The sequence below is a fragment of the Triticum urartu genome, chromosome 3A (assembly GCF_056163025.1).
Source record: "Triticum urartu cultivar PI428250 chromosome 3A, HENAU_Tu73, whole genome shotgun sequence".
NCBI classification, from domain to species: domain Eukaryota; kingdom Viridiplantae; phylum Streptophyta; class Magnoliopsida; order Poales; family Poaceae; genus Triticum; species Triticum urartu.
Genome location: NC_141875.1, coordinates 275165447 through 275190137, shown reverse-complemented (window position 1 = coordinate 275190137; position 24691 = coordinate 275165447). Strand labels below are relative to the sequence as shown.

Here is a 24691-nt window from a genome sequence, read left to right as displayed (position 1 = left end):
CGGCGGCGCGGCGGGACGGCGGCGGCGGCGCGACGGCGGCGATGGCGCTGGCGGCAGCGGGCGCTGGGGCTGGGCGGCTTAGGGTTTCGGCTGGGGCTGGGTCTCCCCGGCTTATAAAGGCTAGCCGGGCCGGAGTCCTAGTCGGACACGACCCGTAGGTCGGTTCGTTTTTTTTACGCGCAGAAGAAAAATAAAAAGAAATACTAAACGGACTCCAAAAATTCCGAAATAAATTTTCACGGGCTTCTAAAATCAAGCCTCACAAGGTGAACATTTATTTGGGGCCTAAATACAATTTTAAAGAACGCACATTTTTTCTAAATTCAAATAAAACACCGAAAAACTCCGAAATAAAATCTTATTTGATTTTATTATTAAATCCTTAATATTTCTTTATTTTGGGATAGTCATTTTATTCCCTCTCTCATATTTTTGTAATAAAAATAATTGATAATAAAATAATTAAAATCAAATGATATTATTCTCAAAATTTGAGAAAACTCAAATATGAAAATAACGAAATCTCCAACTCTCTCCGTGGATCATTGAGTTGCTAGAATTTCTAGGATCAACCAAAATGCAAAAATAAAATATGATATGCAATGATGATCTAATATATAACATTCCAAATTGAAAATTTGGGATGTTACGCTGTAACATTATTGATGTTGCAAAAATCTTTTCCATAACCCCTATATAAAGTTGAAGACCAAAAAAAACCGGCAACACTAGTTCTATTGCAAATAAAAACTGCAAATATACCTATATTGCAAAAGTTTTACAACATAAACTCTGTTGCAAATGTTCGAACACATCATCCGTATTACTACAAAGTTGACAGTTGAATGTGGCCATTATCTTAGGTCAAATTCAATGGCTCGTGAGGCGACACATCTTTTAACCGGCGATGCGCAGCGTTGCCCATAAAGAAAAGTGAGAAAAACAACCAAACCAAACCAACCATCGTCAATTCATCATCCCGCAAGGCGGGGAAGAAAACTGGAAAGAAATATTTGCACGTTAGCCCCTAGCGAATAAAGATCCCGGGGTGACGGAAAGCCCCCTCGCCGCGTTGGGATCCGTCGCCATGGGGACGGCGACGATGGCCACGGCGTTGGGCGCGGCCATGTTGCTCTACTTCGTGCTGAGCCGGAGGCTGGCGAATCACGAGGAGGCCGCCGGTAGCTCCGGCGGGGGCGGAGGAGGGAAAAGGCGGAGGGGACGCGCGGCGCGGCAGCCATCGCAGCCGCCTGCGACATGGATGGAGGCGGTGGGTACGCTCGCCGAGACGCTGCGATTCACCTACTCGGAGACGCTCGGGAAGTGGCCCATCGGGGACCTCGCCTTCGGGATCAAGTACCTCATGCGTCGCCAGGTCAGACAGCCCTCCTCGCTAACCAGCCACCGGCTTGCTTGCTCCGGTCCCAATAGGAATGCCGCGGCTAAGTTTTTTAATGCGACCGCGAGCTTGTGTTTTGGATCTGTAATGAGGTTTCCTTTCGCTCGAATTGCATCTCCAACGTTGCGTGCTGCGTTGTTGGTAAGATTTTGATTTGGATAGAGGCTTCTAGCGATTGATCAGTGGCAGATTTGCCCCTTCGACTCCAAAGCAATTTATCCGTAGTAGAGACTTGGGGTGATTTCTATGCTGATTGCTTTGCACTCGCAATAAAAATCGCAACTTTGGAGATTTGGAGACGGTGGGTTCTCTTTGTATCATGCCCTAGTGGTGATGACTTGGTATAGTGTAATGCACTCGAGGACTGTATTAAGACGGTGTAAATGGTTCTGTTTTGCGGGTGAAGTGGTGAGTACTTTTCTCTGCCAAGTCCAAGCATCCGATAATTATTCTTGCGCTCTATCAAGCCAGGGGTGGAGCCAGGATTCAAACATGAAGGGGGCGAAGATGATAAAGATCCTGCAAAAGATATTTTGTTGTTGAAAAGAAGGATGAACCCCATGACAAAATATCAATGCATTACCCTTTCATCCTTAAGCATATTTTTTTTTGTAAAAATACACATCTAATCAGCAAATTAATATGTTCTCTTATATGCACTAGTAATTGTGCATGTGAAACACACATGTCAACCAAATTAAGCACACCAATAAAAATGCAACTTTTAAAATTTGCATGCAATGTGATAATGCACAATTTGTTTAGCCTACCAACATGTGGTGTCTCTTACAAGAACGGATTTTGCATCATGTGCACTGTTGGTTACTACTTCCTCCGTAAACTAATATAAGAGCGTTTAGATCACTAAAGTAGTGCGTTTAGTGATCTAAACGCTCTTATATTAGTTTACGGAGGGAGTACATAACTAGATTTGGCTAGGGCTACATTGATTCAATGGTGTTTTATAGGATTATTGGTGGATGTAGATCCATAGATTTTCTTTTATATGGAGCTCGTTTGGTATATTTTCTAAGGAGCCATGTCATGAAGAGCTAGCACGATTAATTACTCATATAATAGGGCTGTCTATAAGGTTAGATATTGGCTCTTGCATGAGCGCCCACTCCTTCCCTTTTTTCCTTATCTCTTCTCCACATAAGCAAAAGTGTCATGTAAGCGGGCTTATAACCCACTTTATAGTTGCTCTAAAAGGTACAAGGATGTGTATCAGGGTCCATTGTACTGTGACCGACTGGAACCTTATTGGTTGCATTATTTGGTTCCTCTGTCTCATTGAGAGACAGGAGTGCCACATGCCGCTCTACCAAGTCAACAATATTCTCCCTGCAAAAAAAAGTCAACAATATTCATAAAATCATGAGAGGAAGTACTGACATCATTTGTAAAACCCATTATGTTACGAAAACCAAATTGTACATCAGAAAAACTTTATGAGAAGTAGAATTCCAGAACATCCCAAACTTGTAGTTCACTTGTATTGTAGCCCTCGTCATCCCTAACTTTCTGAGAAATAGAAGTCTTGAATCAGCTAAAGGAACCCAATGCTTTTGTCCATTGCTGCAAGGACAGAACTAGGAAAAATGATCAGCAACAGGGTTGGGATTAGGGTCATCTGGGTCCATTGTACGTAGCAACAAGTTCATAATGCGGTAATAATGCGGTAAGAAATGATGGTTAAGTGGTCAGATGATGATTAAGGCTCGATGAGTTTTTTCTTCTAACATTATTAAAGGGTAAAAATGAAAGAAACCCTTCATCCTATGTCCAAGATGTCAACAATATTGCAGCTCTAAATCAGCAACATTAAGGTGCACTCTGATTTGCATTTGGCTAAATGTTTACCCCATAGTACTTTAATGTGCCATTTTTTTCTTTGATCTCTCAGAGCATCGACAGGAGGAAAAGCTTCACTAGTAGTATTTTGTTCAGGCAGATAGCCTTCCAACTTTCCAAGCTTCTTACTCTGGATTAATTACGGAACATACAGAAGTTGAGCGATGTAGCTGGTCTACCCAGCATTAAAATTAAGCTTTCTATAAAGTCAGGGCTGTTAAGCTTATTCTCTAAAAAAATTACCTTTGCAAAACTATCACACAATAGAATTTTACACAGTACAACGGTGTCTAATTTCAAGCATATCGAAGTACATTTACAGAGTTTCTTTTAGGGAATATAATGACACAGTTGTTTGGTTGCAAGCGTGAGAGGCAAAAGAAATAATAATTGAGTTACAATGCACATAATCTCTCACCTGAGCAGCCAGCACCGAGAGGCCTACCCATTCAGATCTCAAAATTTGATGGATTCGCAAACTGCTTGAATTCGTCAAATTTCCTAGCTGATCATCTGGGAAATCCTGAAGGTCCGACAATTATCAAACCATCACAAGTCAAATAGCAGATAAATGGGAAATAAGAAAGTATAGCAACTGAAGTGCTCTATACCTCATCACAGTTGCTATTCTGAAGTACATCAGCAGTGATTGCAGCTTCTGGTATAGCAAGAAAAATACGACAATCATATGCTCATTTCAAGTAGAGACAAAATAGTCCTTATCACCAGGTTACAATACATCTAAGGTCATAGAGTTCGAAGAATCTAACTGGGACTTGGTGGATTCAGTAAACTATTATTAGGAGCTAACAATTCTGTTTCAAAACTTACTACAATTTCCTTTCTTAAAATATCGTTCATATTTAAACTGGACATATCTAGAAAATGAAAGCTTTGGCTTTCTTGTAATAACATGAAAGGCTTTGAGGAATTTTGATAAACCAGTAGCAGCTAGCTGCCATGTTGCAACTCCATAATTAGATGCTTTTAATTAATACACAAGACAAGTAGGGAGCGCTCACAGTTTTGGCGGCAATATGAGCAGAGCAAGTCAGCAAGCACATAATGATTCCCAGGCGGAGAAGAGTGTAGATAAACCTGCATAACAATTGTTCTTACAACCAAAACAGCCATCCCATACTACATATATGCAAGAAACTTAAAAAATTCGTAGAATCCTCACGGCAGGGCAAGGACATGGATTCCTAATTTGTCAGATTCAATATCGAAATACGGTATAAATCATTTGGTGCATACTACCACTGACGTTTTAACAGAAGCAAGAGAAAGAATCAATCTGTACAGAGATGTTTAGGTTGAATATATGTTTATATGAATCGATCTTTGTTTATCCTTCATGAGCTACGTGCACCGGGCTGCCCTTTTAATCTTTCTTTATCCTTCATGAGTGCTCTAGCTATAAAATCGTACAAATTCACCAGGAATTTAGAAAGCAAAATATATATGAGAAAGGGAACAGAATAATCATAATCATAAGATCATATATAGGTATAAACTGAGACTGAGTGCATTCCGTAACCTGGGACAAAAGTTTGGCGGGACGCTGGCGTGCGGCCACCCAGAGGCGGTGAGCGTGTCAGGGTGCTGGCTGGAGCGGCTGATGAGGAACAATAGAGAGAAGAAAAATAAAAATAAAAACAGAAGTAAATCCATTTGACTACTAGATACTTCTACCCCAGTATAGTATTTGCTTGTTTTCTTAGCTTTAGCTACTGTTTTCTAGAGTCTTCTAGCTATGAGTGGAATATTGTATCTTAAGTAATGTTTTCTAGAGTGTTCTAGCTATAAGTTGAAGTTAGATGTGAATGCTTCATGTAGCCTATAAAGAGAGGTCCTCACCTCTAGTTTGTGACCAGACTATGTACCCCCACTACCTATAATAGAACTTGGTGTTCTTATTTGAGATCTTGGAGTAGATCTTCTGCTCTAAGAGTTTTGGGTTGAACTCCTGCTGCCATATTGGCCTACACTCGCCTCTAGAGTGATATCTAGCGCAACACGTTGAAGTAGTTCCTTCAACACTTGTGCTGTACACTTTGTAGCAGCAAGGCGGACTTGTTCCTCCACAACCTTGTGCTGCTTCAGCGGCAGAGCCGCAGAGGCCACAAAGGTGGCGGGAGCAGTCGTGGCAGGACGCCAGCGGGCGCGACTGAGGCCTCGAGTCCGTTGGGGTACAGGCAGGAGCGGAAGAGGAGTAGAAGGCGGCGGTACCCCGGTGGTTGCAGGCGGGCACAACAGGGGCCGCGAGCACGACGGGGCGCCGGTGGGCACGAGCGCATGCGGCTCGTGTGAGTTGTTGGGAGGAGGCGTTTGGGGATCCCATGCCTGTTTTCAAAATTTCCTAATTATGGTGGTGTTTCCTAATTAGGTGTTATGACTGATTGATACATCACCTCATCACCACATCATCGGAAGGATCTGGGTCGTTATTTTTGGTGGATGGATGGACAAGATTTATTGGATTCACTAAACTCGCGCTTTTAATAGTAGTAAAGACTATACTCAATGAACAAAATTAATCCATCTAGTTTGGCACAATTAATCATCGTTGGATTACTAATTAACCAGACTATAGTAGATTTTAATTCATCAAAAGAAGTACTAGCCACTAGTGTCAAGATGTGTAAGACTTGCCTTTTATCTAGTGTTTGGTCACGACACATCAGGATCTGTAGATCAGACAAAAGTGGCCTGGGGCTAGTACTATAGCATGACGGTGCTGAGCAATTGTCCATGTCTCCTTGGTCCTTGCGCCTTGCGAAGAGTCGATTGATCCTGCTATGGTTTTGCCATGGACAAACGAGGGGGAGGGAATAAAATCGATTGGTCTACGATCTGAGCTTCTGAGCAACATGCCGCGCTAGTCATCGTAAGCAACTAAACTGAAAACCAAAAGAGCCAACCTTGACCTCAGTCAGCATAAATCACATGGGCTTTCTTGGTTGGGCTTCGATGCATACGGGTCAGATCCTTAGCTACAGGATTAGATACTTGAAGTTAATAATAGTGCTTAGTTAGTAAATGACCGCACAACATTGTAAGAAATAAAAGATTTCATATGAATAGTTTTCTGAAGATAAGATGGGTTTCCTTTCTTGAGAATACTCGCAAAATGGTTATGGTAACCTTTCATTTGAGGGATGTGAAGCAGTTATGCTATTCACATAACTCAAGTACTCAATAAAGTAAGTTTGAACTTATGGTACTATTCTATTTCATGCACAGGCACTTTCTCTCAGTTACTCTCGAGTGCAATTTTATCTGGTAGATTGTACATGCCTTTGTAGTGTGTACAACAAATGTTTCATTGTAATCTTGGCGTTACTTTTCAGGGCAATCTACATGTCGCCGGTGTATATGCTGGAAGCAATTGCATTGAACTTAAAGGACCTGAAGTCATGGAAGAGTTGATTGTTCTACGACGGCTAATTGATTTATGCTTTCTTTTCTCTAAGAAATCATTCCCAGTTTTCCTAGAATTGGCTGGATTTTCACAAGTGGATGTTCTCATTGAGGAACCTAAAGCGGGGGTGAGTAAGTGCTGGTAGCATTTTATTGTTCTGTCCATTTATTAAGGGCATAGGGAGTAGTGGTTATGGGAACATAATTTCTTCCTTATTTTCTCCAATCTGACTTGACTCCTACTCCTACAGATTTTAAAGCCAGCTCATACAATTCTGCGTGATGAGTGCACAAAATCCTTTCTTGTTTTGATACGAGGCACTCATAGCATGAAAGACACACTAACTGCTGTTACTGGTGCTGTAGTACCATTTCACCACTCAGTATTAGATGAGGGTGGTATCAGCAAGTTAGTCTTAGGGTATGCACACTGTGGGATGGTTGCAGCAGCACGCTGGATTGCAAGAGGTATAACACCATGCCTCCTTCAAGCCGTCACTCAGTGCCCAGAGTACCAAATAAAGGTGGACACTTCTTACTTTTGGTTATGGTTTCAGAACTTTTTCATACTTAGTTTGATCTTACCTGGGAATCTTATTTGCTCTTTAAGATTATTTCTCGTCATGATATTTTTAATTACTTCTATAACAAACAAGTCAATTTACCGTGGGTCTGTATGCTGGCAACAAAAGACTCCAAAATCAAAATACTGTCATACATAATTCCATATCCATATTACCATGCAAATCAACATGATTCTGGCGATCCCAGGCCTCTGTTTTGTGTATAAGATGGCCACACATTTGGCACTAGTAAAGAGTAGCAAAGCTCTAATCCTACATGCCTGGTTGTATTGTTATTTTAGTAAGAACAGTAGGGAACATCCATGTTCGAATATATCAATTAAGAAATTAATTTACATAAAAGTGGCAAAGCTCAGTAGCCTAAGCATCTCAAAATAAACTGAAAAGTGAATGTAATAAAACCCAGCCCTGCTACCCAAAAAGAAAATTACAAACAAATTTAAATTTGCGCTATGTTAATGTACCTTGATAAGCCAATCATCTCTCCATCAACTTATCCAACTTCTAACCATCAACCAGTTGTTCGGGAACTGCACACATTGAACATTCTGTTCGGAATTAATATACAGATTCCCCAAGAAAAAATTGTTAGCGCCATCATGTTTTATACCTAATTCAAGCATATCAAAAACTTTGTGGTCCAACTTATCTAAATCAAGTTTCAGCTGCCCTCACTCTGTTCATGTCCAAGAAAAGATTCATCCATCTACTTTATCACATTATAAATTGTGTTGTGGGAAAATAAAATGATTACACCGGTGTTCGTCCCTAGCCTTGAGTTTTGAGATAGAGCCCCAGTGTTAGGGATGCCGACGCCGGTGAGGAGATGCTGCAGCGGGGAGCAGAGAGCAGGGTGCTTGCGCGACGCCACCGGGTTGCGTGGACGGGGCAGAGACGGCGAAGGCAAGGAGGGAACGGTCGTTGCTGGACTCGGTGCAATGAGATGAGGCAGATGCAGCGAACACGTGGGGGAGGAGGGGGGGGGGGGGGGTGTCAGGGAGTGCCCTGACGCTCAGGCTGTAACTGTGGTTGCCGGCCGGCTCTATAGCAAGGGCGCGTAGGGGGCGGCGAGGACTGTCGCCGAACTTGTGCGCGTGTGGAGGGACGGCTCATGGATGGCTGAGGTTCGTCAGCGATGTCGCGGTGACCTTGGCCTTCACTGGCGAGGGTGCGTCATGTCTTCACTTGGGAAGAGCTCCATGCACTCCATCAACTTCATCCATCAGCACCAGCATGGGGGCATGCTGCGTCTTTAGGAAGGGGCATTGTCACGACCAACCTAACGACCGAAGAGCAAAGGAAGGAATGGAAGAAGCAAAGCCAGAATAAGAAGACTACGAAGAGAGTAGCGCATGCTCTTTTGCGCCGCTAGCGGGAAGCCCAATCCCATGCAGAGCACAATGGCACAATACTAAAGAATGCCCCAGGGCAGTGATGTTAAATAGCTGTTGTCGTCGTTGTCGAGAGACCAGTTTGTATCAGGGGCAGAGCTAGATGGTAGACATGAATTTATATCATAGCAAGAAAAATCTAAATATTTTCTTTTAAAGGATAGTTTCACTGCTGGCCCACCCTGACTCATTGGGCTAGATCCGCCACTGGTTTGTATCTAGCTATTGCTAAACCACTCCTACCTGCTCCTCTTTGTTCTTCCTCAAGAACTTGTGCTTCACATTACCTGTATCTTGGCGTGGTACCAAGGTGCTCGGATATGTAATAATCAAAATTTGATCCACTCTGTATCCCTTTATAGTGTTACATTTGGCATCAGAGCCTCAGATCCCACCTTATTCTTTTCCTCCCAATTTTTTCTGAGAGTTGAGAGCATATCCCCAGCAACCCACCAAAATCCTTTGCTACTATTTGGTTGTGAAACCGAGTTTCTATGGTATCTCTTGATTCTTTGACGTAGGAGCTTATGCAAGGTATGCTGTACTTATTTTATAAATTGAACCCCGCCGTCGCCTCCCACACTTTCCTTGAGGAAAGGCCTCTGCTCTGTACTCTCCAGACTCTCTTCTCTCTCTGCCTCGCCTCCAATCATTGTCGTTGCCTGCTGACAACCGGTTGCCGAAGCTGGTTGCCTGTGCCACAGGCCACATGGCACTCCGCCTGGCCATGCCCCTGCATCTAGCCCTAGCCCCAGCCCTTGTAGTTGAGGCCTGAGGCGTGGTGATGGCTCATTGGTTATGTGGTTGCATGTCTGAGGAACTAATCCTATCGTGCAATGATGCATGGAGCGATGGGGATGGCACACTCGCATGAGAGCGGCCCCATGGCCGTTGCATAAGGAGATGACAGCGCTCTCAAAGCTGGACAGAGACTATCCTAGCGTGTGACGTTTGTCTATCCTGAAAGCTGCTGTCGTCGCCTCAGTCGGCAGATGGCATGAGGTGGCAGAGGCAACGGTTGCTTTGTCGTCCAACGCTAGGAGCACGAAGCAAGCTCGAGCAGCGGGTATGACTGTTGAGGTGACAATCTGGCAATGGCTTCTGCCTCATGCTGTTAGATGCAGGAACACCTGCCTGATCTCTTCCAATTATGCATGCATGACAGAATTTTTCTGGATGGGCTGAAAGATTGCCTAAAGAAATGCTGTATCAGGCATTGCTTGATTCTGGTTTAATAGGTTGGATTTCGGATCGTAGAGGAAAAAAGGGTTTGAGAAACAGACCAAGGGATCGGTAGCCTGCTTGTGTTTTGCTTCTGGAAATTGATGAAAGAGAGACAAAAACAGATAGGAGGTAGACGCGCTGGGACCCACATGAGGATTGGTTTTTCTATCCTGGGCTCACATATGTGTGGTATTAGATTTATAATTAACCAACATTTGGTTATCCAATCTAAACTCATGTTCAAAGTTAATCCAATTTAGTTACTACTATTGAAATGCAACTAAGACCGTCAAAATTAGTACTATTGGAAAATTAAACAAACATAAGTATTTTTTTCCATAATGCAATGTTGGAAGGCATCTTATATTGGGGTTCATATTACATGCGATTTTCGGCTGTACATTGGAAATTAGATAGTGCTTGGATTATAATAATACGTAATTCTGCATTTCCTTGTGTTTATAGATTAGATGACAATTGACAGTGGAAAAACCTGCATCCTCCATGTACTCCAGCAGGCTCACTCTGCCCACATTGGTCCACCGGCGTGGCAAATCGCCCATTTGCTCTAGTTTTTATGTAAAGTCCAGTTAAATAATCTTTTGTTGTCGATAGTTTCACCACCGCCAGCTTTTTTGGTTGGCAAACAAACAATATCCAAGCAATTAAGCCAATGGCGTAGCAAGGATTTATCGAAGCCCAGGGCTGACTGCTAGAGGCCCAACCAGAGGGAAAGATAATGGGCTGCGCTCCAGGCCAAATGTGATACCCACTAAAATATAGGCTAGGGATCCTAAAAAAAATCTACAATATAGGCTAGGAATTTTCCCACGCCCCGGGCCTGCCTGGGGCTCAGCCATGCTTTTGCATTAAGCATGACCCCATCCGAAAAATGTATATCAGAAATGGCAATTATCTTTAATTAGGAGTAAGAGTTTACTGTTGTAATAGGTAATGCAAACATGACTAAGTTAACCATGGTCAGTCTCCCTCCTTTTGGTGAGTATGTTGCTCCTGTTAGGAAAATATGCCTCATTGTATTATCAGTAGGCTGAAGCCATCATATATACATGTGTATATGTACAGGAGGGAGGCCAGAATGCAAAAGGCCAAAGGACACCATAAATATAACTCTAACACCCCCCTCTCAAACTCATGGTGGATCCACAACACTGAGTTTGGAGAGGTAAAATCCACTTTGCGCTCTAGTCTGTGCCTTCTTGAAGAAGTCCGCCAATTGTAACTCAGATGGCACATACCGAAGAGCAACAACATGATCCTGGACACCAGCACGCACAAAAAAAGCATCAACCCCAATATGCTTGGTAAGCTCATGCTTCACGGGGTCCCGTGCAATACTGATAGCTCCTGTACTATCTGACAAGATGTCTGACAAGAGAGTAGTTGGTGTAGTACTAGAAACACCAAAATCCTCTAGCAACCATCATAGCCAAGTCACATCTGCTGTCAATAGAGCCATAGCTCGCAACTCAGCCTCTGCACTCGAATGGGAAACTGCAGTCTGTTTCTTTGTCTTTCACGCAATGAGAGAACCACCAAGAAAAACACAGTACAAATAGTGAACGGCGATCCGAGGGATCACTAGCCTATGTAGCATCTGAATAGGCCTGGAGCTGTAGCGAGCTGGAACGGGGAAAGAAGATGATGAGAGATCGTGCCACGAAGATATCATGGAACACGAAGAAGGTGACTGTAGTGAACTGAAGTAGGAGCAGAAACAAACTGACTCAGAATATGGACAGGATATGAGATATCCGGACGAGTGACAGCGAGATAGACAAGACTCCAAACAAGATGACGGTAACATGTCGGATCAGACAAGGGCTCACCATCAGAAGCACGAAGATGAACATTGAGCTCCATAGGAGTCTCAACAGTGCGCTCATTACTAAGAGCCGCACGAGAGAGAAGATCCTGGATATACTTTTCTTGGGAAATAAAGAAGCCATCAAAGGTAGAAGAAACCTCAATCCCAAGAAAGTAGCGAAGAGGACCAAGATCAGACATAAGAAACTGCTCATTAAGACGTGCCTTGACAAAAGCAATGTACTCAGAGTCGTTACCAGTGATGATCATGTCATCAACATATAGAAGAAGAGTCCTACCACGAGCAGAAAGGTGGACAAATAATGCAAGGTAGAAGAAACCTCAATCCCAAGAAAGTAGCGAAGAGGACCAAGATCAGACATAAGAAACTGCTCATTAAGACGTGCCTTGACAAAAGCAATGTACTCAGAGTCGTTGCCAGTGATGATCATGTCATTAACATATAGAAGAAGAGTCCTACCACGAGCAGAAAGGTGGACAAATAATGCTGGATCATGAGCATTGGGCGAAAAACTAGCGGCAGTCACCACAGAGGCAAAGTGCTCAAACCAGGCACGGGGGGCTTGCTTAAGGCCATAGAGAGCGACAAAGACGACAAGCCATGCCATCAGGAACAGAATACCCAGGGGGTGGCTGCATATAAACCTCCTCACGCAACTCACCATTTAGAAAGGCATTCTTCACATCAAGCTGGGACACAGACCAATGGCGAACAGAGGCCACGGCGAGAAGTGTGCGGACAGTGGTCATATGGGCCACAAGAGCAAAAGCCTCATCGTAATCACGACCATGCCTCTGTTGAAAGCCACAAGCCACAAGACGAGCTTTATAACGCTCAAGAGAACCATCATAGCGAGTCTTAATCTTATAGACCCACTTGCAAGTGATGGGGCAAACACGAGGAGGAAGAGAAACTAGATCCCACGTGCCGGTGCGCTCAAGGGCAGCAATCTCTTCTGCCATCGCAAACTGCCATTCAGGATGAACATCACGATAAGAAGTCGGCTCAAGAACAGTCGAAAGGCCATAGTGCGAAGGAGAATATCGGTCAGGGGGCGGACAAGGCCGAGAACGAAGACCATAAGTCGACTAAGAGGAGGAAGACGACATACCAGAAGTAGAGGGCACATCAGTAGACTGATCCACAACACGTGGACGACGAGTATAATGGAAAGGAAAGGAAAGGAGGGAAGAGGTGGAATCACTGGTGGTGGAGATGGGGAATGTATTGGTGATGAAGGTGGAGAAGAAGTGGAAGGTATATGTGATGAAGGTGAAGAGTCATGCAATGAGGGAGGAGAAGAAAATGTAGGAGTGGATGGTGTCGGGTCTATAACAGCGGGACGAGAAGTAGGAATATTGGGCACAATGGGAGGTGTATCTGAAATATAAGAAAAGAGATGTCCTCCGTGGAAAAGGCCGAGGAGGATGGACGCGGGTAAAAGGGACGAGACTCACCAAAGGTCACATCCCGGGAAATACGCATCCGACGACCGACATGATCCCAACGTCGATAGCCCTTATGCTCGTCACTGTATCCGAGAAAGACACACTCAACAGACTGAGCGGTCAGTTTGGTGCGTTCACGAGGGGCAAGCAAAACATAGCAAACGCAACCAAACAAACGAAGCGCCGAATAATCAAAAGAACGACCAGAAAGACGCTCGAGAGGAATACCACCCTGTAGAGCAGCAGATGGCTGAATGTTGATGAGATAGGTGGCAGTGGTAACAGCCTCAGCCCAGAAGTGAGGTGGAAGAGAGGCGGCGATCATCATCGCACGCGCCGTCTCAAGAAGGTGGTGATGCTTGCGCTCAGCCACACCATTTTGAGCATGAGCACCAGGGCAAGAGAACTAAGGAAGAGTACCTTGCTCAGCAAGGAATCCTCGCAGCGCGTGGGAGATATACTCATCGGCTGAATGTGCACGAAAAACACAAATTGGAGTGGAAAACTGGGTATGAACCATGACAGCAAATTTTTTGTATATAGATAAGACCTCACTACGAGAAGACATGAAATAGATCCAAGTGTACCGAGAAAAATCATCTATAAAGATAATATAGTAGCGATGACCCCCTTTCGAAGCGAAGGGAGCCGGGTCCCAAACATCAGAGTGAACAAGATTAAAAGGGCGCTCGGACACTGACTCACTGTGAGGATACGGTAGCCGAATTTGATTACCAAGCCTACAACCCAGACAAACCAATGAAGCGTTACCAGAGACGGACCCCAGAACACCGCGATGAACCAGAGATGAGAAGCGAGAACCACATAAATGGCCAAGACGATGACGCCACTGCTGAAAAGAGCTGATAGATGCAACAACGGGGGTTGCGAGACTGGCAACGGTGGCAGCTGAGGGAAGACGAAGCCAGTCAAGCTCCCAGAGACCATCAGGGCGTCGAGGGCCAACACCAAGCAAAGTGCCAGTGCGTCAATCCTGAACAGAACATGAGTCAAAGTCGAGAATGACCCTACAATTAGAATCAACAATCTGACCACCAGATATGATCTGCATAGTAAGTCGAGGAACCTGAGCGACAGAGGGAACATGAAATGAAGAAGTGCTAAGAGTGCCTTGACTAGCTACAGGGAGGGGAGTGCCATCAACCGTAAGAACATGAACAAAAGACTCGGCAGGTTGAACGGAGGTCAAAGTGGAAGAATCATAAGTCATATGCAAAGAAACTCCAGTATCAAGAATCCATGGGGATGTACCTGAATGTGTAGAAGGTGGTTTCTCAATGCCAGAAGAGTCAGTCACGGAACCTGCAAAACCTGTCGGTGAAGAATCCCAAGCAGCAAGTAGACATCGCAGCTGCTCAATCTCACGTGTGGACAGAGGCGCGACGGAAGAGGTCGAGGTAGAAACACATGCCGACGATGAACAGTCGCCACCACCCGTGGAAGCCGCGTGTAGAGTCGACCGGGAGTGACGAGTCAATGTAGAGCCGCATGTGAAAGCCACTGGTGGAGTCGACATAGATCAGTCACCGCCACGCGCAAAAACCGTGAGAGGAGTCGACGTAGAGCGGTCATCACTGCGCACGGAAACCACGAGAGGAGTCGGTGTAGAGCAGACACCACCACCGCAGGCAGTAGCTGCGAGAAGAGTCGACAAATAGTGACCAACACAGCCTGCTGAAGACGCTATAGGGGACAACGTCACAGATGGACGAGCACCCAACACCGAGCGGCGACGTATATGCGAGACTAGATCAACATAGGGAACACCGTCGAATATCATCCGACAGCCTGATGACGTCAAAGACATGATGCTCCTCTGTTGTCTCCTTTCTTTTTTAGGAAATTATCCAATTGGCAAAGACCACCTGAAGATCCCCAATTCAATCAACTGAAACACCAACACACACGGGCGGAGGCAAGCCAGGCCAGAAGAGCACCGGAATCAGGCGACCAGAGGACGGGCGAAGAGTGGTCGTGGAAGCCGTGGGAGCCACTGGCGGCCAAATCCCGGTTGAATCCTGCGGCGGCGGCGGAAACGCGCTGGACTTCAGTGGCTGACTAAAGAGCCAATGGCGGCCGGCGGCCGAGCTTGAGGAGACGACGATAGCAAAAGGGCGAACGGCGGCCAGGCCTGGAGGAGCCGGGGTGACGGCGGCCTGGCCTGGACCTGGAGGAGGAGGGGGGCGGAGGCGGGGGGCGTCGGCTGACCTGGGCCTGGAGGAGCCGGGCGGCAGCGGCTTGGGAGGGAGCAGCGGACCAGCCAGACTCAGCTACTCCCCCTCGATCGGAACAGCCAGACTCAACCACTTCCCCTCGATCTGGAAAGGGAGCCTTTCGTCGACTGGACGGGGAGCCGCTTGAGGACGGGCCTGGAGAAAGGCGACCACCGGAGGACGACAGCGTCGACCGGACTGTGGGAACCAGATCGAAGCGGCGTCGATCAGAGAACAGGAACCGGCATTGTAGAAGAAAAGCTGGATGATTAGCACGAGTTGCAATCGTTGCGGAAAAAAAGAACCTAGCTCGATACCATGTTAGGAAAACATGCCTCATTGTATTACCACTAGGCTGAAGCCATCATATATACATGTACAGGAGGGAGGTCAAAGGCCAGAATGCAAAAGGCCAAAGCACACCATAAATATAACTCTAACAGCTCCCACGTGAAGAGCCTAGCGATGTGCTTGTCATTAGCTGATTAAAGTCTTGTATCCTTGTCCTAAAAAAGTCTTGTATCCTTAGCTTGGTAACACACATGTTGACATGTATATTGTACTGATGGTGGAAATTGTCATGTCATTTGGTTTGATTCAAACATCCTCAACTATGTTATTGTTTTAATAGCTGAGTTGTTTTTTTAGATTGTTGGCCATTCATTGGGTGGTGGCACTGCTGCATTACTGACTTACATCTTAAGAGAACACACAGAGTTCTCCACAACAACTTGTGTTGCATTTGCCCCAGGTATGTCAACTGTATACATTTAAATTTAGCTGAGCAAGATGGTAATAGGTAATATTTTTGTTGTCAGCTTCATGCATGACATGGGAATTAGCAGAATCAGGCAAGCACTTTGTAACCACGATTGTTAATGGTGCTGATCTGGTTCCTACAGTATCAACTGCGTCTATTGATGATCTTCGTTCTGAGGTAGCTCCTTTTTTTTAGGATCAGCTATTTCACCCCATGTTAATCCTCATTTTCGTCCTTAGAAGCCTAGGGCATGGACCAGGTTTATTCAAACAGCCTACTAAACACCAACTTAAGCTATTGTTAATAGCTTCAGTTTGTGCTGTCTCATCTTTAAAGAAAAGAAGCCGATAACCTCTTCAATTTAATTCATTTATTGTACTTTTTGTTGCACGGACAGAATACACTGTGAGGATCCCATTTTTCAAAATCCTGTATAATGGGTCTAATTCTCCTCCCATCTTATCCCTTTCCCTTTTCCAGGTAACGGCATCTTCATGGCTGAATGACTTGAGGGATCAAATACAGCAGACGCGTTTCCTGAATGCCGTTTACCGGTCTGCTACCGCTTTAGGAACTCGCCTGCAGTCTTTCTCTGGTGCGAGAGCCAGGGTTGCTGGTGCTGGGGCACTACTACGCCCTGTTTCAAGCAAAACCCTGGTAACATACCTATACCGTAAGCTGGCAAACTGTAATTCATGGATGAAGTATGTACCGCATAATGTTTTGTTGTGGGGATTTGTTAGGACCTAGGGTCAATGTTCAGGATATCGGTAACTGGTACCATATCGGTCAGGTGTTGAGTAGGGATAAACAGGTGATATTTTTCAGTTAATCGGCCAATAAATCACTTAATCGGCTAGTCGGTTACCCACCAATTAGCGATTAACTGACCGAGATGCCGATTAACTGGCGCATATTTGGAACAATGCCTAGGGTGATATAGGACCAAGCCCTAGGGTGGCCCGATCTTTCACGAATTGGAGGTGGATTTGAGGGAAATCACAAAGAACACGGGACAAATCCACAAGAAAACACAAGAGAAAACACTAATTAGACAAGATCGACACCAAGTAACCCTGAAATCACAAGCCAATATGTGAGGTGCATCTAGATCCAAGAACAACAAGGGAAGTAAAGGATACAAGGGTAGTGCTTGAGAGATGGTTCTTCTCCAACCCAAAGGATATGGAGGTCTTGATAATCCAAAGGGTTCTCCAAGGTGGAGGCCTTGACAACCATGGAAGGTTGTTCTCCAAGATGGAGGGATCCCATTAGGGGAGGTAGATGAGGTAAGCTCTCTCAAGTCTCTAATCTTAGCTAACCCTAGAATGGAAGAGAGGAGGAGGTATATATAGTCCTAGGCACGAAGAGGTAAGTAGGTGGGAAAGATACATGGGCCCGTTGTGCCCTTTCCTCATGCGCGCAGGCAGGCCGGAGGGTCCTGGGCAGTCCGTAGGCTCCGGGGCAGGGTCCGGGGTCACCAGAAGGTTGGCGAGGCTGGTAGTCCAGGTGGCTAAGGCTCCAGGACCAGCCGGGATATCCAGCAGGTTGCACAGGCTGGTCTGGAGGTTGGCCTGGAGGCTCCAAGGTATCTCTGGGACACCATCTTCACGCTTGGTGACTTCGTGGCGGTTTCTTCTCTGCTTCCATGCTTCCTTAGCTCTCTTGTGCATGACCTCCTCCAATGCATACTTGTCATTTGGGTCAAACCTATAGGTGCAATGGGTAGGAGGGTCAAGTAGTATACCATCCGTGAGATAATCAAGAAGACACGCATAAAGGATAGGGTTCACCTTAGTATATGTGATGCATTTGCCCCTTGGCGATGGAGCCAAGGCCATGGTGATGACCCTAGGGTGCTCCGCATGATAGGGTGATCCTTCTGCATCTTGCTAGTTTGCTACTGTCTCTCTTATACAATGTGAAGTTTGATACGGCTACTTGACTGCTTGAACTACACAGCAGCTAAAAGTGCTGAAGGACACCATTAAAATCTGTAGCTAAAAGTGCCATTGGGCTGAAGGCTGCCCTTGGTATGGGTAGTTGAATCTGATTGTGTGCTGTTATATCAAACAGTATGGCTTCTGTGATCCCTTTAGCTGCACGGAAAGATCGTTACATGGAGATCAGGGAGCTTCTGTAGGATAGAACTAATATTGTTTTTCTGAAGATAGGGAGATATGGCAACAAGATTGCTCATGAATTAGCTAAGCAAACCCAGATGAGTGGTAGGGGGACAGTCTATCTGGGTCAACTACCACTAGATTTGGCACTGCTGGTGCTCTCTGGTTGTAATGAACCTAATATATTTTTTAATATAATTGCAATCTTTCCCCTAAAAAAATATATTTAGTGCATTCCGTGATAGCCTTGTGCCTAATCATATGTAAATACTTTATCCACCAAACCCCAAACCCAGAGTTACTGCAACCTTCTTGACAAATATTTCTATGCAGGTTGTGATGAAACAAGCACAGAATGTAGCACAGGCTGTTGCAAGAAGTCGGTCAGCGCTGTCTTCATGGGCATGCATGGGTGCACGCCGTCGACCTGTAGGCGTAATAGCTGTAAGTCAGGATGAAATGACTGCAGAAACCCATGTTAAAACCACAGTGGATTCAGAGTCCTTTGTTGTAGAACAACATGTCACAGAGGTCGTAGAGGAGCTGCAGTATGCTGGAACTAGTATTTCAGTTCACGAGGAAACAGAAGAAGAGGCTCTTATGAGTGAGCATGAAACTTCTAGGGAGCATACAGAAGAAGAAATAACTGACGGTGAGTTGTGGTTTGAGTTCGACAAAGACCGGGATCGGCAAGCTGAAGTGGAAGCACGAACCCGGGAGGAAGAAGCAGCTGCTGCCAAGGAAATAATGGAGGAGGAAAGTGCTGTCCTAAAGAATGTAGAGGATAGGCAGTCCTTTTCATCAGATAGCCTCGAGAGGCAGCAATTCTACCCCCCTGGTAGAATCATGCATATGGTTGCCATGCCTCCTCCAGATGCTGGTCCGGATGATCCTATTGTCACTGATGAGTGCACTGTTGGATTATACGGGACACCGAGACATCTTTACAGCAAGATCCGACTATCTAATACCATGATCAACGACCATTATATGCCAATGTACAAGAAAATGATGGAAATATTGATTGAGAAGTTTGCAAACAATGATGACAACTCTGGTGCAGATTCTACAGTAGAATAGTGGTTGACTTATACATCAAAGTATACAATAGTTTCTTTTCTGTTTAGATGTGATTAGCTATTACTACTATTTTGCAATATATACAACATATAAGATGTCCTGATCAGTCCAAATAGATTTTAGAGGGTTGTGTGAGTGCATGTATAAATGTAAAGGAAACTAGCATTAGTCATTTAACACCCTTGCTGTCATGTTATCCTGTTGGTTTTACAAATGTATCCTCTTTGGAATTTGAATTTCGAAAATTCTTACAGCTTTTGGAATTTGAAATTCCAAGGTGTATGGGTTATTGCAGTCGTGTCATTGCTCATAAATTGTAATAGTCCCATCTGGACACATAGGGTGGTTGTTTTTGGTGGGTGGGCCCTATCTTTTCACATGTGATAGGCAGGGGCCTCTTGTGAGGAAAAAAAGTAAACACCACATAATTTTGTGTAATACTACGGGATTGCTAATTCTCAGGCGACCAAGTTAATTCTCAGTCAACCTGATCACCGTTGGTTTTGGTACTAAGACTAGAAGAACATGCATGCTTTGCCGCGCTGGGAATATGACATCGATTCATTCTTGGCAAATTATAAATGAATAATATGACTCATTCTGGGTCAAATGAACTTCGTATCATCACATCAAGTCATGTTAGTAGATAGTTTGAATATTCACCGTTCAATAGTTCATCGGTTAAAAACCAGTGTTAAAGGATACATATAGTGCGTGAGGCATATGCCATACATATGATAAGAGGATTGCAGTGAAGAAACACACGGTGTACAAATTACACAGATGACGGGCTAGCAATTCATATAGAAGTTTCCTTCTCGTTTTCCATCTTGCATCATCCTCTTAGCATCAGCATGGCTGTAGTGCCTCCCCTCGTGCGCCACGAGGATTCACGTACGATGGCTATGGCTGCCCTAGCTGATGACACCAATGCAGGAGGCGCCAATCTTCTTTGTCGGGGACGACCTAGTGAATGTTCGTCCTACAAGGCATCGAGACCCTCTCACCCACAAGAGACCGAGCTTGCTGTCCATGGCCATTGTCAAACCACCAATGATGCCAACCCTCCACACCCAATCATCTTAGTCGAGACAAAGATCTCTGAAGTCACATGGCTCCTCAGATTGCTTTGCCTCCTTCCGAGCTCCCAATCCTTGGATCATTGTTTGTCCATGTACAACTCAATGAAGTCATTGTTGTACTCCTGCTCGAAACTATTTTTGATTCTATTTGTTGGGAAATTGTCATGCCAACTAGAATGCTAAAATGACTCTCAAGTAGCATATGTCCATGTTCATGTGATCATGTCTGCAATAATGTTAAAGGCCATGCAGTCAGTTCATGACCCATCTGAATCCTAATATGTGTTCTTGGTGTATCTCAATCTTGCAGGTGGAGCAGTGTATATCTTCTGTTATAATTAAACCAAAACAATTCTGGGCCAATTCTGGAATGGCAATTGTTGATCCATTCTTTGGTCAGTATTGAACTTGCGGCCGTGTACTATATTGTTGCCGTAGGAAAATTAAGTATGAGAAATGATTCTGCTCAACCAGCGCATAACTCTCTCACGCCGGTTGCCTCATGTGTCGTGAGATCATCTCAATCGTGTGGCGCGGAGTGCAACACACCATTGGCTTCGACCACATCCCCCTCTTAGTCATACGTCCCATGAGTCATCCACTCCCGCACAACCTTATCTCTTCCTAACCACCAGCTTCGTCCCCATATGTCTCACCTTCTCCAAATCAAGTCATTGTCCAACTCTGGTGCAAACTGCAAGCTATCGCCCCACCAAGCTACAATACGCCGCCAATGTGACACCACTGCTGGAACGCGCAACCATTTGCTGTAGGTGCCTGCTATTGGAAGGCCAACGGTGATGTTGCGGGGGCCAGTCGGCGGTTGCCGCGAGGATTGCTGCATTGCTGCTAGCGCCGACGCCGACGCGCGCTGCTACGGAGGCAGCGGTTTTGAGATTGGTTGTATGCCATGACTGCGAGGCTGCAAAGAGACGACCAACTCAAAGCTGGTCGATGCGGAGCCATTGCGTGATTTGACGGCGGTCATCGATGTTTGTGTAAGCGGTGACGGTGTTGTGACATGCATCGGCAACGACGGAGGTGTTTTTGCACACCATTTTCATTGCAAACATTCCTGCAACATCACGTATGTTGCAAAAGTTCTCCCGTAACAGTACCTATGTTGCAAAAAAGTGAAGATGAAAAAAAAATCCCACAACATGATCTATGTTGCAAAAGTTTTCTGCTACACAACCTCTTTTGCAAATGTTTCTTCAACAAGATATTTGCTGCAAAAGGTTCCACAACAAGACTTTTGTTGCAAAAATAGATAATGATGCTCTGGTGTTACATTATGTCAGATATGACAGCTTCCGAGGTGGCAGATCATTGAAAAGAAAACCTGCCGGTTGACGCATAGCACGACCCAATAAGTATAGGATTGTACCCTATTGATGTTGCTTGCATAATGTTTTTTGCGGGGAGCATGAATAAATACCTTAGGATGCTAAAAAATAATATCTTAGGAGATTGTTAGATTGTGCATGCACTTTGCTTCATGGGGATTAAACGATACAAAAGCTCAATCATCATTCTTTGTTTTCCAAGAAATCGGAGTTTCAACATATTGTTCTACAAAAACATCAAATATCTACTATTCTACTTTGCATCCACTTTATGTAAGCTTGGATTGTTCCAATGTTGAACTAAGGGGATAGTTTTACATTGCTTATTTCTAGAAACTTTCAGGGAACTCGGAGAACACTTCCAATGTTTTCTTTTCTCAGTAATGTGAAAGCACATTTGCTCCCTTGGTGGTTTTGGTAATTCATGTCAACATACATATTGTTGGACTAAGATTTTCATCTAGTATATTTCAGTTCAACCTAGGCCTGACAAGGACATGTGATTGTTAACCCCTCAAGCTACAAAGGACAAGCATTGGCAAAAGCTTCAAGACTCTGCATTTTTGGTTTAGTGATCAAAGATCACATTGATTCCATAGGAGAGCTAATACTATTAAAAGGGGCCGAGGATTTGATCATGAGTCATTTGCTCAAAGTGCTTCAAAATATTGCTCCAAAAACCCTCGACCACTTTCCCACATTCTATCTGTCCAAAACCCTAAGTGTATCTCAGGCCCTGATAATCCCCAAGTGCAAGGAATCATCGTAGGAATTTCCAAAGGTGGAAGTGATAAGTATGGAGTGTCGAACCCACAAGGAGCTAAAGGTAAGATCAATATTCTCTTAAGCCCTATCTGCCACTGATACGACTCTACGTACACCGAATGTTTGCTTCCTTCTAGAAACGAGAAATAAAACTAGTTGTGGGTATAAAGAGGATAGCTTTGCATGATATCAGAGAGCTAAAATATAAATATAGGCGTTGTTAACATAAAGTTAGAATATAGTAATATATATTATAAATAGCAAGTGTGGAATAATGATGGATCGTTGTGCAGAATTATCCTAGGCGATTGTTAAGAAGATCGGTAATCATTATTGCAATTTTATATGAGGGAGAGACATAAGCTAACATACTTCCTCTACTTGGATCATATGCACTTATGATTGGAACTCTAGCAAGCATCCGCAACTACTAAAGATCATTAAGGTAAAACCCAACCATTGCATTAAAGTATCAAGTCCCCTTTATCTCATATGCAACAACCCCCTTACTCGGGTTTAAGCTTCTGTCACTCTAGCAACCCACTATAAGCGAATCAGGAACGTATTGCAACACCCTACAACGAGAATCTTTCACGTGTGCGCAACACAGAAAGCACCATAGGACAACACCAAAATAAAGCATACAACTCAAACCAATCTAGATCATCAATCAACCCAAAAGACAAAAGAAATCTACTCAAAACATCATAGGATGGCAACACATCATTAGATCATAATATGTGGCATAAAGCACCATGTTCAAGTAGGGGATTACAGCAGGGTGCGGGAGAGTGGACCGCTTAAAAGATATGAGGAAGGTGATGAAGATGGTGATGTTGATGAAGACGATCACCGCAGTGATGATTCCCTTGGCGGCACCCTGGCGCCACCGAGAGAGAGGGGGAGAGAGTCTCCCCCTTGTGCTTCCTCCTCCATGGCCTCCCCCCTAGATGGGGAGAGGTTCTCCCTCTGGTCCTTGGCCTCCATGGTGATGATGGCCCCCTCCAGGCTCCTCCTCCATGGCCTCCGGTGATGATGGCCCTCTCCGGTAGGGTGCCGAAGAGGTCCTAGATTGATTTTTCATGGCTACAGAGGCTTGCGGCAGCGGAACTTCTGATCTAGGGTTCTTTCAGTGGTTTTGGCATTTATAAGAATTTTTGGCGTCGGTCTCATGTCAAGGAGGTGCCCGAGGGGACAAGCCCTCAGGGGGCGCCCCCTGGGGCATGCCTAGGAGGCTTGTGGCTTCCTCGTGATGCTTCTGGTCCTTCCTCGATGCTTAGGGGGTCTCTTTTGGTCCACAAAAAAATCACCATAAATTTTCAGCCCATTCTGAGAACTTTTATTTCTGCACAAAAACGACACCACGGTAGTTCTGCTGAAAACAACGTCAGTCCGGGTTAGTTCTAGTCAAATCATACCAAAACCATATAGAATTATTGTAAACATGGCATGAATACTTCATAAATTATAGATATGTTGGAGACGTATCAGCATCCCCATGCTTAATTCCTGCTCGTCCTCGAGTAGGTAAATGATAAAAGAAATAATTTATGAAGTCTGAATGCTAGCATAGTGCATAAATTTGATCAAGGATAGTTCCAAACACTTTTTCTAGCATCATTATATATCTTAAACAATAGCTCATCTCATAAAACTTCTCATGATTAAGAAGCTATTCACATGTTAAAGTATAGACCATAAAGTTTCTTGAAAACTAACAAACTATGTTTTCAGTCACCAAACAATTGCAATTCTGAAAGTGCTAGTGATCGACTAGAGGGGGGGGTGGTGAATAGGCTATTTTTATGGAAGTCTTCAAAACATGGAAGTTTCGAAGACAAACGATAGAAGTAAACCTATTACCATGCAGCGGAAGGTAGACTACACTAAGCAAGCCATAGTCAAGTATTCAATGAAGTGAAAGCACAATGACTAATAGCAGCTAGGAAGTATAGATCAGGTAGGAAGATAGTGTGAAGCCAATCAAAACAAGCAGTCACTCAGTGAAGACAAAAGATAATGCAATCATACAATGACTTCACAAGGGCCAACAGTAAGTAAAGGAAAGGGAAGGATGAAACCAGTGACTCGTTGAAGATAATGATTTGCTGGACCAGTTCCAGTTGTTG

The 24691-nt window shown here is 44.5% G+C and overlaps 1 protein-coding gene across 1 annotated transcript; it reads left to right on the top strand.

The window, feature by feature from the left end:
* Positions 1–955: 955 nt before the first annotated feature.
* On the top strand, positions 956–19683 carry LOC125543923 (uncharacterized). Its single transcript, XM_048707424.2, has 7 exons — positions 956–1375; positions 6607–6804; positions 6928–7200; positions 16055–16157; positions 16225–16343; positions 16647–16823; positions 18623–19683. Exons 1-7 carry the CDS (start codon positions 1088–1090, stop codon positions 19367–19369), a joined length of 1905 nt encoding a protein of 634 aa, XP_048563381.1. The 5' UTR covers positions 956–1087; the 3' UTR covers positions 19370–19683.
* The last annotated feature ends 5008 nt before the right edge of the window (positions 19684–24691 follow it).